This window comes from Cupressus sempervirens, chromosome 5, assembly GCF_028749045.1.
Source record: "Cupressus sempervirens isolate cs-2001-9-10 chromosome 5, ASM2874904v1, whole genome shotgun sequence".
NCBI classification, from domain to species: domain Eukaryota; kingdom Viridiplantae; phylum Streptophyta; class Pinopsida; order Cupressales; family Cupressaceae; genus Cupressus; species Cupressus sempervirens.
In genome coordinates, this window is record NC_143122.1 from 703,506,368 (window position 1) to 703,521,787 (window position 15,420).

The 15,420-nt window shown below is 34.5% G+C and overlaps 1 protein-coding gene across 1 annotated transcript; it reads left to right on the forward strand.

Annotated features, from left to right (window-relative positions):
• The first annotated feature begins 2,289 nt into the window (after positions 1-2,289).
• On the forward strand, positions 2,290-12,329 carry LOC149557930 (homeotic protein knotted-1-like). The gene is made up of 5 exons (XM_089832388.1): positions 2,290-3,305; positions 3,981-4,097; positions 4,264-4,399; positions 11,380-11,639; positions 11,967-12,329. Exons 1-5 carry the CDS (start codon positions 2,724-2,726, stop codon positions 12,177-12,179), a joined length of 1,308 nt encoding a protein of 435 aa, XP_089688514.1. The 5' UTR covers positions 2,290-2,723; the 3' UTR covers positions 12,180-12,329.
• Positions 12,330-15,420: the final 3,091 nt, after the last annotated feature.

The following is a 15,420-nucleotide window of genomic DNA, read 5'->3' on the forward strand; positions in this document are numbered from 1 at the left end:
GAAAAGAAAATTGGTCTAATAAAAGAAGTTTGTAACAAATTCCATTACTCTTTAAATGACAAATAGTAGCTTTATTTGGTGAAATTATTTTACAAATACAAGCATGATACATAATAATATCTACAACTCACAACCCACAGATACCTATACCAAATATCTTTCCACATGTGATAATAAAATAATGATTATATTTAAATTATATTAGATACCAATGATAATATAAAATAAATTTTGTATTGTCAATTTTAAATTTCTTATATAAGAACTTATCCATTAAGTTCAAAAAAGTTATACGAATGTTTGTAAATTCAAAAAGAAATTAAAGTAAATTATAAAAGACGTTTGTAACAGAATGATTATTCTTTGAAAGACAAATATCTAAATGGAATCAAAATCATTTGACAAATAGAAACTTGACAAAGAAATATACAACTCACAAGCATAAATTAATTATACCACATTCACTTTATTCTGACCTTCCATAAGTTTTTATATTTATTAATAAACAATTAACATATTTTAATAAAAAATAAAAAGTTATACTATTTTTAATAACTTTATCTAATCACAACAAATGATTTTCGTGATCAATTCTAATTGAATTTCTTTTACAATGAAAGAACCGATTGAAATTTTGACATGACCCCAACTAATAATGATTTTTAATTTTATTTACTGAGCTCTATTACGACTCAATCTCTACAGTGCCAATGATGATACTTTTCCCATGATCCAAGCCTCAACCTATAGCAAATAATGTTAGTACTATAATTTGATATTATTTCTCATCTTTAAAGTGAACTAATTTGTTTAAATGTTATTTTCAACAACACCTCGTGGATTAGCTGGAAATAATGTTAGTAAATGGGCCCTTGCAACTAGCGGTATAATTTGACTTCAGTACACCAACGTCACAAATCCATCTCTAATTCTCCTCCAAAGGTGGAAACATTTAGGATGGAGCTCCTCTATAGGTGGGAAAATGTAGCTCTCCTCTAAAGATGGGTAAATTTAGTTCTTCCAGGAGAAAAAAAAATTGGACGGAGTTCCAGAAACATTTAATGTCTGTCACAGGGCCGTGGAGACATGTGGGGATTGCCCATATGGAGCAGCAAATCGGGTCCTACTTTACTTCAAGTATGGTAATAATACAAGTCGATGTCTATTTTGTAATTTATATGTACTTAAAAAAATTATATTTTTACAATCAACCTTTGGAAAAAGATTTTTTTACTATCAATCTTTCAAATTCATCATCAAGACCAAGTGGAATAGGCATATGCAAATTCTTAATGCTGGAATTAATCCGGAATAAGGAAATGGGAATAAGAAATTTGGAATAAATTTATTCCAATTTTGGTCCAATGCAAGAATAAATCTAATTCCTAAAAAAAATCTGGAATTAGATTTATTCTCATTTTGGGCCAAAATTGGAATAAATTTATTGCAATTTTACTATTCCCGTTTCCTTATTTCAGGTTAATTCCAGCAACCAAACAGGCCCTAAAATTTTGAATTCTCTGTATTGGAATTGGAATAGGAATAAAATAAGAATACATTTCTAATTTTGGTCCAGAAATGAACATTTAAACAGGAGGAATTGGAATATGTATTCCTATTTCAGTTTTATTTATTGTAAAAAACATAAATTTTTGGATCCCTAAAGTCTCCACAAATTTTGGCTGAAACAGGAATAAGAATTTGTACCCCTTTTCTATTCAAAAATAAATATTCCTATTAAAATAAAAGAATAACTCTTACACAATCAAATCCATCAAACTCTATACACCCAAGTGCAATAAAAATATAAATTATTTAAACTATTAACACTTTATAGGAGAGTACATAAATTGTTCCATAGTAAATCAACTCAAGGGAGAGGGGGACGGAGAGGAAGGGCACGAGAGGAAGAGGTAGAAGACGAAGAGTGGAATTCACTGTCACCTGCACTGCTCTGCTCTGCACTTCACTGCTATGCACGTGAGCCACGAATATGACACAGGAATAGCTAAGATTTTGACCTAGAAATCCGTCGTTGGCATGTACGAGTAGGAACTAATTGAACTCTATCTAGGCTAGAAATTGCACCACGTCGACGATACGGCCGGGCATTATGAGTCTATCGCCTTTTTTGTAGCGGTGGGCCGGGCATGACGAATAGGTCGGAATCAGGATTAACCTGGCAGGCGGTGGCGGTGTTGGAACTTGGATCATGATGAGGAGCGTAGAGCGGACTCATTTGGTCTCTTTCTCCCTTTACAAAAGGGAACCACCACTGCCGTTACTGGCAGCAGCAACAACAACAACTACTCAAGTGGGCTCTTCTTTTCGCTAAGCATGATAAGGATGAAGGGGAGGAATGAATAGTAATATTCTTTTGATGTGCGTAGCCCCGTACATTTCTCAGAACTCCAACCAGCGTACTTTCTACTTCTCTCAATTGCGCCTCTAGACCTAAGAAATCAGGAAATAATCGTCCAAGATATCTCAGATTGTGGGAGAGAGAAAGCAGTGGTAATGGCGCAGCTCAATAAGAGCGATCAGGATTAGGTCTGATTAACAAACGAACGAACAAATGAGCGTTTCCTTTTAGGGTTATTCTGAAAGGTGGTTTTTCATTTGGATATGAAATGGTGGGGAGCGGGGAGGAGTGTTTTTTAATGGGATTTCAGTAGATACGTGGGTGTTATATAGATCTGGTGGAAACCTGAAAATATAGGGCGATGGAGAATCTGAATAACGCCGGCGGTGAGGTTTCTTACGGCGTTAACATGGGCGACTACGGTCACGCGGTTGGCAGCTCCATGATGGCGTTAATGACCGCGCTTGAATCGCGCGGCGGCGGCGGCGGCGGTGGCGAGAGAAGAATACCGATGTATTCATCATTCCATCCCCCGCAGCCGCCGGCTGATTGCCTTGTGTCTGCCGCCGCGATGTTTCAGGCGGAGAAATTGCAGCGCCGCCCGGTTTCTTCCTTAATTGAACAGCAGTTGCTTTCTTCCGAGCCCCTCTCTTCTCTGCCCTTTGTTAAGACGGAAGAAGGATGCCCTTATCCTCCAAGCCGAATTCAATTCCATAGAGAACAGCCCATGTATTTGGAATCCACGCATTTGGCCAGCCCAACGGTCACTTCTTTTGCCCCGCATGGCAGAGAAATTGAGAGTCCTCAGTTTAGTATCAGTAGCAGTACTAGGACTACTATTAGTAGTGCTCTCAAGGAAGAGGAGACCGAGGCTTTGAAGGTTAAAATATCAGCCCACCCCAAGTACCGTTCCTTGCTGGAGGCTTATATTCACTGTCAAAAGGTATAATAGTGGTCCTCTACACCAGAGAGCTCAAGAGTCTATGCAATTGAAGTACTAGAATTCTTCCTCGCTCAATACTTCTGTCTTTCAATTGATGGAATTTTGAGTCCACAGAACTCATGTTTTCTGCCAAATAGGAAATGGGTTGCATAGCAAGGGTTTTACTGTTACAGGCTAGCTTCATTGTTCTTTCGTACACATTTCTGTTGTTTTGGATTAGATTGTGTAATCTACTATATTATCAATCTTTCTGATCATATTATCATTGTTTTCCATTAGAGTCATGTAATTTTCAAAGTCTAATATACCAAATTCTTGTATTTCTAAATCATACTGTGTATGATGCTTTATCATCAATCTTTTACATCATATTATCATTATTTTTCATACAAGCGAAATTTCAGTATTACATTAGATTAAATTCTACATGATTTTCATCATAGTATTTCCAATCATAATATATCCATTGTCAGAATGAAAGAACAGTTAAAAAGCATATTACCTTTCTTATTGTCTACATGTTTTATTTCTCATCGTTTCAACATTATTCTTGCTGTTTAGATTCTTCACCCTGATAATGGGCATCATTGACTAGCCTTACTTTTACTTCTTCTCGTTTAGATATGTAGCCAAAAAAAATTATATCTTTCTTGTTATCTGGAATTGTGGATTCAGGTTGGGGCTCCGCCGGATGTCGTGGCTCAATTGGATTCGATTGTCGAGGAGTATGAAAATCGACAGAGTCGGACAACCATTAACGTTGGAATGGATCCTGAACTTGACCGGTTCATGGTGATTTTCTGAGCTTGACATGCTTTAAATAGGCATCATGCTGTTTTTAAACTCCTGATCTTAGCTAAACCGAGTGTCTAATCGATGAATACTTTGAGAGGGAATCCAGACTACATGTAGTACTTGGAAGATGAGTGAAATATGTTTTTGTTTGCTTGTTTATCAGGAAGCTTATCACGAGATGTTAATTAAGTACGAGGAGGAGCTTACAAAGCCGTTCAAGGAAGCCATGGCGTTTTTCAAGAAGATTGAGAATCAGCTCAGTACTATAACTAAAGGGACCATCAGAATCTCGCCGTCAGGTAATTTTTTATTGGTGGAAGTCACAATTGGTATCTGAATAGAAGAAACTTGATTTTGAATCTACAGGTTTCTTCTTTTACTAATCTGGTCTTTCGTCAATCTACTGTCGTCCGATTTACCATGATTATGCACAGTATGATTGTTTTCCTTTACACAACAGTAGAGCGGGAGAAAAATTCAAAATAAATAATCATTCGCTGCCAAGATACACCCTACCCAGCCGAGGAAAATAGTGTATGTTGGATTAAAAAGGTCTCTGAAAAAACACATGATGACGTTAGCGTAGCGTAGTGTGGCAGATGTTTTGTCTAGTCGCGTTCCTATTAGTCCTCCTTACTGCAACTTCAATTACCGAATGGTCTCCAGTCAGAGATTAAAACATTATATTTCTAAAGCCTTTTCGCCTGCCGGAAATCATTTCAGTTCATGCGAAGTAAATACATAACTAACTCATCCATAAAGCAAAGTACTCCTTACTGTATTCATGGATGAAGTAGAGGGATAGCGTCTAATCAAAGAATCAACAATAGCCTATCTCGAAATTTTACATATTAATATGCTATGGTAAGTTATTGTTCGGGTGTATTTAAGGGTTAGATGAGCAGTGATGGTAAGTGTTTGTTAAAAGCTAAATTAGGCAAAAACATTTGGAGGCGAATAGTTCGATTGGTACAGTAAGTCTCGTTTTTTTCATGAGTTTTCGCACTGTCAATATAGTACTCCAACAATTATTTAAAATGAGAAAATAATTGCAGAGACAATCTTTTGCACAGGCCAACATAGATTATTAAACAGTTAGCCTGAATTTCTAGTTCTTATGCTTCGAGTTCTACTCATATAGAAAAGAAAGAGTTACTATTGAGTACTGTATTCTATATAGTGGCTTTAGGGCATGGTTTGAGATAGATAAATCAGCAGAGAAAGGGAATTTTTCCATGGACATGTTGTGTGAAGGGTGTGATATCAGGCAGACATGCTTAGTCTTGTAGTCAAGCTGGTTCGGTCTTATGATGATTGTTTTTCTCCCAAAACTCTACTCCCTTTTACCCAGTGGAATTCTCTTAATCCTTTCAATCCTTGTTATTCTGGTCTGTAGAAAAGCACGCATCTTAGAAAAACATAAGATAAAAAATCATTGAGAGCAACAAGGACCTTACGTTAAAGTGTGAGCAATATTAAAATCTGTCATTGAGATCATTTAGCAAACGCATACTATTCAAAAGTAATCGTTGTATCATTCAACGCCCCAAGAAGTAGCACAGCATCCATGAGAATTTGCTCCAGGAAAAATCAGTAGTTCTTAATCAGCAATTTATTCTTGGTATTTATGAATTAGAAGTGTGTAAGATTGTTGATAAAGTGCACAAGTTTTTTATCTACAGTTTTTAACATTGTGTTCTTCCTGTAGAATCTGAAACAAAACATCTCAATGTTTTACATGGAGGAGAACGATCAAACATACCACGGGGTATTATAGTATTATACCATTGTCCTTGCTTTATTAGAATTCATTGAAGACTGACGGAAAAGACCATTTAGCTATGAGTTGTAAACCAGTCATAAACAAGACTGGTGGGAGACCTTAAATATCCTCAGACGGATTGGACTGGCAAGGCCTGCCTTAACACAATCTTGGTCAAAGTTTTGAATCACATAGAGGTACAAATCTGCACAATATATATTTAGGTAACTGGGAAACCAACAATGTCGTCTCTTTTCAAGCCGTAATCTGAAAATCAGTACCTTCACTTTTATTTCTGACTTGGGTAATATACTATGATAGATGAAGACATGTCGAGGTGATCTAATAAGAGTAATCAATAACTAAGAGTGTTTTTCATGTAGGCACAAAGTTGAGGTGAACATTCAAAGAACTAATAGGCATCTGACTAGGCTTACTTTTATCTGTATTCTAAATATGAAAAACACCAACTTATGTAGTACGCTTCATAAAGTTGCGGAGATTAACCGGTGAGAGTAGTTCATTTAGCAGCCTTATGTCCCTTGTTTGGTGGCAGCATATGCTGGGATATAAGCTATGATGGCAACAAGGTAAGGAAAAGGTCTATGTGAATAATGAAAGTTACTTGTTTGTGTACATGGAAGATGAAGAGGAGAACTTAGCTTCTAAATTGGAGTCAGAGCTGAGATAGAAATGACGAAGAGGAAACTACAACTTTTATGTTGAGGGCAACATAGTCTGAGATGGACATAGAAAGACCCATAATCAAGAAATAAAATGCAATAGTGGAGATTCTGCAGACAACTGACAAATAAACCTAGAGAGAGAAATGTAGGTCCAAAAATAATTGTAGATTTTGTTATCACATCAAAAGCACATACTAGTGGTGGAGTCAGATGCAATCATTTATTATGTGGGATTTGCACTCACTACATATCATGTTGATAATCTAAGCCTACCCAAGCTTGAGATGACCCCAGCTATGATACCATATAGATTATGCCATCACACCAAAAGCACGTACTAGTGGTGGTTAGAGATCTCATCAGAAATATAATCACTACGCCAATAAAAAGATAAAAGATGGAATGTTACAACAAAATGCAATTCTCTGAATAGAATAAGATTAACGTTTGGGTGAACGAAAACTATTTTGGTTGCTCAAGCTGAGGTTGAGTGATGACCTTCATAACTTATGGCTCCTTCTGAATCGAGCACCCTGAGTGTTTCTACTAACCAATATAATAAATTTAGTGTTTTGATTATTATTGATTGAGTATGAAGTATATCGAACACATCAATTTACAGTGCACAAAATGAAAACTATCACCTGCCCTAACTTTATTCGTAATCTGAACGAGATTTGAAAGGCAATCTGTTTTGGACTTTGTCCTAATGCTGAGGAAAAATGTCCATCACATTATGAGCATTCAAGCTTTGTATCGAACTCCTTTTGAAGGGAAGATACTTGTTCTGTGGGAACCTAATTTGTTAGTGCTTTCCCATTCTCGATTCACTTGTTGAGTTCCATGCAAGGCTCCATTAAGTGCGTCTCTAGTCCAATTGACAATACATATATAGAGTATTTTCGTTAATTCCATCTACCATTATCAATCTCTTTAATGTATATCTCTAAATACTTATTAAGATATTTGTCTTCTAAAAGCAACTCTATAAACGTTTGTAAGAAAAGAGAAAAAGAAAAAGAATCCAATTACATATTCTTAATTGAAGAAGTAGAGAATAGAGTTTGTACCATCTGCTCCCGAAGCCTTTTTTGTGCCTTCTATAGAACGCGGCTCTCTCAAATGGAAGTTTTAGGCTTCAGATTAGCTTTGTCACAAACATTTCCAGACATCATTTCAAGCCTATTGATTAAAGCGTGCAACTTAGCAAATCTTCACAAAATCTGGCAAAATTTCAGACTTATGAAGAATTGAGGAATTTGGTATACATTACTTTTTCCTATAGATTTGCCAAGTCTAGATTGATTATCAACTCAAAACTCGCCAGAATTTGCTCGTGAGTAAATCAATTATTTCCTCAGCAGTGAAAACCTCACGGTTATTGAAATTCGTAATCTATCTGGTGATATTTATTTCCTTCATTAGCAGGAGGGGTTTCCTGGATGTCTCTATAGCAAAGTAGGCTTTGTCATCTTTACACCATCTTAACGGTTACCTGCAAACATGTTTTTGTTATCGTTGGCAACTAGACCAAACGGGTTGATCTCTATATAGATTTTCATCAAACTATTGCTGAAGTTACAAATCACTATTCAGTTGGTGGTGGTTCGTAAAGATCAAATTTGTCATGTTGTGTGAAAAACATGGCAAACTCTTAATTTGATATGGAGAACTTAATTATGTTCTTTGTTGAGGATTTTGTATTTATCCATTATGTCTTGGTTGAGAATTTTGTGTTCATAAATTATGTTGGCTTATAATTGTTTGCTTAAAGTTGCGCTTGGTGGATTTGACGGAGGAGAAATGAACATCATCAATGATATGAAACAATTTCTCATTTCTTTTTATTTGACGGATGTCATAAGTTTATCTATCTAAACAAATAAGTAATAACCTCAGAAAGTAGGAAGATAAATTTATTTTGGAAGACTAAGATTTGACAAATTTATTTTAAAAGAATGTAAGATTTGAGTTCAGTTAGAAGAACCTATTGGCCGGTATGGCAAATTTGGGAATAGTTCAAATTAGGTCCTTAATTTATAACCGTACCCGGACCAAAGGCAAACTTGACCAGGTATCAGTCCGCACCAAGACCAAGATCAGGTACATGGTTCCAAGGGGCTAGGGGCGTACCCAGATAACTAAGCTTTTAATGATATCAACACTCTAGATTAAAAGGAATTCCATCAACTTACCCCTATAAAATATGTAGACATGAATTTACTTTGAAAGGATTGAATATAATATGTCCATCCCAAGCCTTAGATGTATAGGCATAAGAGACCCAGGAAATTTAAGACGGATTTCAAATATTATTAGTACATTCTGAATTGATTACTTTGATTCTCAAGTGACGGAACTGGATGATTTTAATGCAACTCCCAAGCATTCTGTATGGTAGTTATTACCAGCTACGCTATACACATTATAACTAGTTAGTGTAGATTTTTCACAAGAATAAAATTCTGATGGTGTATATTGTATATTTATTGCAGTTCTTTCATAATAATTGTTACATTTTTCCATCTTGGGTTAATGATCTCAACACCTTTAGTATCACATGTTCTTGACTCATAGTTCATCTAAAGTGGTCATTTTATTAACCACATCTTTGAATAATACACAAACACTCAGTTTCCTTCATTTCAAATTCTCATACTCTTTTTGCAATGTTTGTAGCTTGATAACTTTAATTTGATCATTGTCATGGTAACCATCTTTAAGAGTCTTCCAGACCTCCTTTGCTGTTTGTGCATTAATAGGAAACAAGCTCTTATAAAGTGCAATGTTCCGTCATCCCTAGAGTCTTATAGACTCACACAGTACCTCTAATAAAAGTCAACTAACAATTTATCAATATCTCTCTCACCAAATATCACAAGGCTCATATTTTCCCTTCTTTCTCTAATATAGAGAAGACGCATGACACTTCTATGCACCAATCAGAACAAATAGTCATCAACTACTTCACTCAAACATCAGAACTTTGATCCCCTATTACAACTTCAACATACAAACTTCAAGATTTGTCCACCTTGTAGTGTAGTCAGCTGGTAGGATCACTTGTATCACATGAAGATAGATTGAAAGGATACTTATATAGACGTTAATGAGAAAGTTTTTTCTTCCTAATTACAAGTCTCAAAGAATGATGGTTCTAACAACAGCTCTAATACCAAATACAGATATTTGATATATGCATGTTTCAGCACATTCTTTATTTACATAAAAACAAAAAACTATAACTAAAATCAAATTTTTCCCTAGCACTTAATCCACTAAATAGGCCCTCTCCTTAATGATTTCTTGCAGGTGTCATAAGACTAGGCCGCATGGAAGACAGTAGTAACAATAGAATCTTAAAATTCCACTCAATTGGGATGCCATTTTCAACTGATGACATTGTTTACACCAATACAAAGTCAAGTTGCTATAGGGCTCGACCTAAACTTGTGAACGACCACCACTAAGTCCCCTAGTCCTTACACGAGCCTGTATGCTCAAAAGGTTTAATCCTCATCATATTCTCTAACTCACAAGTCCTTCCTCTTCCAAAGAAAAAGATATAGATTTTGCAAGTAATATAAGACCTATCGGACTAGATAGTACCTCAAGAAAACCACTCACTACCCTCACGGCATGTCACTACAAGCCATGAATAATTTTATAAATTTCAATGTATCCATAACCAGTCAATATATAATAGTAATACAAATACATTCTAAACGCAATTTTCTGTGCTCTTCTGCAAAAGAAAATTCCTCCTCCTGTCACAGGTCAAGAATTTTCTAAGAAATTGGCTCATTTCCGTCAGATTCTACCAGCATCTAGATCAGTGGCGTCCAAGTTTCTTCTCCATGTAATCCTTTAACATCTGATACTTTTTTCAAATTTTGAGACTGGGTACCCTAGCATGGGAAGACCTTAAACTGCCCAATGCACATCGCTAATTTGCTCAGATATATTGCTTCAAAAGAGAAGCGCCATTCAGAAAATAGGAGACAAAAAAGAAAAGTATCGAGGAAAATATATGGTATCAGATGCACCATGCTAATAACTAACCCTAGTGTCAATCTTCATTTTCTCTGTGTAATATTAAAAATTTAAAATTTGATTCAGCTGTGTCTAATGTAATCCCAATTTGAGAATTTGTCAATGTGAGAACAACTTGCGGAAGAAGTATCCTGTATATGCTTCAGTACAATAACATAATTGAACTCTACGAAAGACCTCTCACCAATATTCTACCCTTTGAATTGGAAGAACGATAATAACCTTTAGAGCCGTCTTTAAGGACATCAATGACTTCAATAAAACCGTCTGCCTGGTTTTAAAAGTCGATTTTGTCGAATTAATAGTGATAACTTCTTGCAGCGTGGATGGTAAGTTGTTGGAGTGTAAGGTTGGGGTGGTGTTGGGATGACGAGCTGTGAGGAATTCACAATCTTAAGCTGATTAGGAGAATCTGTTGATGGATGAAGTGAGGGAAAAAGAAATCACAGAAATTGCTTTAGCAAACAGTGAAATATTTTTTAATTTATGAATTAATTATTTTACCGATGCAATACAAGTAATGTTTTGAATTAATGCTCTATTACATTTCTAAATTTCATGTGGCGTTCTTATAATTATCATTCCATTTTCCATTCACAATGCAAGAGAACATAAGGAAATAAAAATGTAAAAGCCTGATAAAAGATCTTAGTGTTAAAAAAATTCTACACAATCACAAGAACAATGTTTGAATTGCTATTATTTGTGAGTATGGTTTTCTTTGGTTTAAGTTGAGATATGTGGCAAATTTGGTCAATTACTTCGATATGTATTACAGCCGAAAGTGATGAGAAAACCGAGGGAGGTGGATCTTCAGACGAGGGAGATTGTGGCACTGGTGAAATGGAGTTCGAGGAAGTGGATCACCATTCACAAGACAGAGAATTGAAGGACCGTCTTCTTCGTAAATACAGTGGATATCTAACCGGTCTGAAACAAGAATTTATGAAGAAGAAGAAGAAAGGAAAGCTACCTAAAGATGCTCGGCAGAAACTATTCGACTGGTGGACTCTACACAGCAAATGGCCTTATCCCACGGTATGTTATTCTCACAAGCAGACATTTCACTCTCTTTAACATTATATCAGGTTTGTTAATGCAATTTCAATTTTTTAATTTAATTGTGTATGTTTAATTATCATTAATTTTTTTAACCACACTTCAGCTTTCGCTCATTTTGGTGATGAATTTACACAATATAATCTAAATCTTGATAATAGATCAGAAAGTGTGATCTGAAAAACATTATACTAAATAAACATATACAACCCGATCTAAAAACAAATATACATCGATTTTTCTTGTCCTAATCCTCTATTTTCCTAGACAAACAAAAATAATTTATGTTTTTAACTATCAATGCAGGAATCTGAAAAGGTAGCATTGGCTGAGTATACTGGACTAGATCAGAAACAAATAAACAATTGGTTTATAAACCAACGAAAGCGCCATTGGAAGCCTAATGACGAATCTCACTCTGAGTACGTGGTAATGGAAACCCACAATCCTCATCGCAATGCCTTTTACGTCGAAAGACATCTCATACCAGATGGATCAGCCTTCCATTTAGATTGCTGAAGGAAAGCCCTTTCTTTTCAGCAAGCCAACTTTGCTCCAAAGTAGATAATTCATGCTTACTGTCTTTCATTAATATATTATTAATTATAATGTAATCCCACCTGGTACAAATGTTTTTTTTTTATATATTGATTTTTTAAATGGTGTCTATATCTTAATCTAATGGGCTGGAATATCATATATTGAGATCTTATTTCACACAGTTACTCGGAGCTATCCAAATTGTTTTTATACATACCCTTGGAATCTTTGCTGTGAATAAATCCTAAAGAGATCAATATGGAAAGCGCATTTTTTTAATAGCGTGTCCAATGTTTTGAGGCACGCTTGGAAAGTGGGAAGTACAGTAAAACTATTTACGAAATCTGTTCCTCTATTTTTAATTGGTGCAGGATACACCCCATGGATGTTTTGGGTTTTTTTTAATGTTTTGGAAAGTTTACAGGATTTATGAAGGTGGTGAAAGAGGAATGACCTTTTAGATCACTACGTAAGCGGGCTACTTCTGTAAATATATGCCAGGGGAATATAAATAAGTAAAACGCAAACCCTAAAATTATTGAATATGAAACAAATTCATAGTAAACGTTTTGGATTTTCGTAACATTATTTTGAAACATTTGGCTAAATGCTGAGTAGAATGATTTGTTTTTCTGTTTTTTTTTTAAATGGTGCGCGATCTTTTTAACCCAGACTTTGGTTTTTAGACCGTAAATCGCTTCCTTAAATTAGAGTAAATTAGAGGAATTAAAATTAAGAAAATTATCGTTGAAGTTAAACGACACCTCGGATGAATACAAAGACAACAGTAAAATGAGTACCATAATGAGTATTTTATTATTTTATTGTCTCTCGGGAAGGAAGGAGGTATGTTTCATAAAAGCTTTTCGAAAAGTTTTGGATAACGTTTCTGTGTAGGATTGTGGACGGAATCTTCATTCAGAATATCAAGATAAGTCAATTTATCCTCCTTTGATTATTGTTTTAAAGTTTGTTCTTATCAAGTAGATATGTAAGTAATTTTTAATTGATTTATTTTGATAGTAGATAAGTGTAATCCCAACTATATCGGAAATTCATACCAGCAGTAGATAAGAGATTATAAGTGTAATCCAAACAATGGGTATCAGCTTGATGACGAGATTATTTAAGTAGGTTACATGATGATACTCACGTAGTTTCAGCTTTTATAAGTAAGAGTTAAAGGTTCATGGGTGATTAATAGTCTTTTGTGATAGAATTGGTTGTCACTCAATCACTTTTGTTATTTATTTAGATATGAATGGGAAGGAGTATTTTGTATTCGAAAGGAGCTTCTTTGTTCTAATTATTGATTTTTGTAATCAAGTGTTAACCTCTGATTTGTGATGCTAGTTTGAAAAAAAAAAGCCTCTTCACTAGGGAGATGAAGACTAACGAAGTGCGTGCAATTTAAGAGGGGGATTGGTATCTCAACAATCTAATTTTGGTCTATACATTTCTCTCTTCCAAATGTAAAGTTGAAGGAAATATAAATAGAATAACATTATAAAGTTATTATATAAATGCTAAAAATAATATATCTAAATTGATATGTTTTCTAAACTAGTAAAAAATATCTTAAACCTTTATTAAATCCATCCATTCATTAACTTGTTAATAGATAACTAGCATGACTAATTATTAGCTCCTTCATTTCTCCCTGTAATGATTAACAATGATATTTATGACTATCTTCTCATCTCTACAAAGAAATCCCTTGGAATAGATCATGAAAATATTATCAAATTTTCTTAGTTATTAGAAAACTTGTAGTTTCACATATAAATCTTGCAATAATATAATAATTTTTGATAGATCTCTATGTATTTTGTTCTAATGAGAAAAAAAAAAATTTGTTGTCATTGTCATGGTTTTATTGTTGTAGCTGATTCTTTTATTGTTTAAAGGGCATGTGCATCAAGATGGTGAGAAAAAAGTGGCAATCATTGTCAAAAATCTTTAAAAATAGTTATGTATTTGGAGAAAAATTCAAATAACTCTATCCTAGTTTGAACCCTTGACAAAATCCAATCCTAACTATCTTGCCAAAGAAACCCTAACCATAGAATCCTAAAACTAATCCTAAACCTTAAATGCCTAACTATAATAAATTAAATTTCAAACCTTATTTGTAACTACACTTCTATTACATAGCTTAATCTTCAATTTAATCTAAATATAATTTGAATCATAATCCATACCCTAACCCTAATCTTCAGTCTAACCATAATTTCATTAGTAACCACAATCGTGCTAATGTAAACCATTAGTTAATAATAACTCATTCCCTAATTTTATTATATTTCCTCCTCTTTTTGATATATTTGTACTTAATGACATGTATTAAATATGTTTATATAGTTTTAAAGAGGTAATTATATTTATGTTTTAGATTTAAGGATGAATTATATAACTCTATCCTTGTTTGAATCCTAACCATAATACAATCCTCATTATCTAGCCACAGTAATTGTAAACCCTAATATGTACACCCTAACTAATGCATAATCTCAAACCATTATAATAATCTTAGAACTAACACTAAACCTCAAATGCCTAATTAAATAGTAACTTAAATTTCAAACCTTATATTCCTAACCCTATCATAGATGCTAAATTCTAAACGTGAATGTAAACCATGATGTATTACCCATATCAATACCCTAACATTAAAGTTGTATTTGTAGTTAAGAACATGTATTAGATGTTTAGATGGTTTTGAAGATGTAATTATATTTATGTTTTATATTTAAAGATGAAATATATGAAACCTAACCATAATTCTATCCCCACTATCTAGCCATAGTAACTATAAACACTAATATGTGCACTCTAAATGAACCCTAACTAATTCATGCAAGCGAATTTGAGGTTCCTAAAGATTTTGGCATTTTCATTGGAAGATTGAAGGTGATCAGCCATCTTTGTGGTATTTCTCAGTTGCAGGCTTGAATGAATGGGCTCAATCGAAGAAGAGGTATACTCAATTATCGTTGAGTTGTCATGTTGGTCGAGGGGCTTGACAACTAAGGGATCTTGGCATACACTGCATTGCTCGGCATGTGTCGTTGCTTGACAATGCTTGGTGGTATTTGCTAACACTCGACAGTTTGGTTTGCCAAACAAAGTTCTTGAGGATTTGATCAATTGACTTGGTGCATTTAATGCATGAGGAGTGTGATCTGTTAGTTTGTGGTGACTGATCAAGGAAGTAGTGTAC

Excerpts from the sequence above, each read along its gene's own strand:
- LOC149557930 (XM_089832388.1), top strand. The coding sequence starts at position 2,724 with ATGGAGAATCTGAATAACGCCGGCGGTGAGGTTTCTTACGGCGTTAAC. Across the intron at positions 4,400-11,379 it reads CATCAGAATCTCGCCGTCAG|CCGAAAGTGATGAGAAAACC; the intron begins GTAATTTTTTAT and ends TATGTATTACAG. Across the intron at positions 11,640-11,966 it reads GCAAATGGCCTTATCCCACG|GAATCTGAAAAGGTAGCATT; the intron begins GTATGTTATTCT and ends CTATCAATGCAG.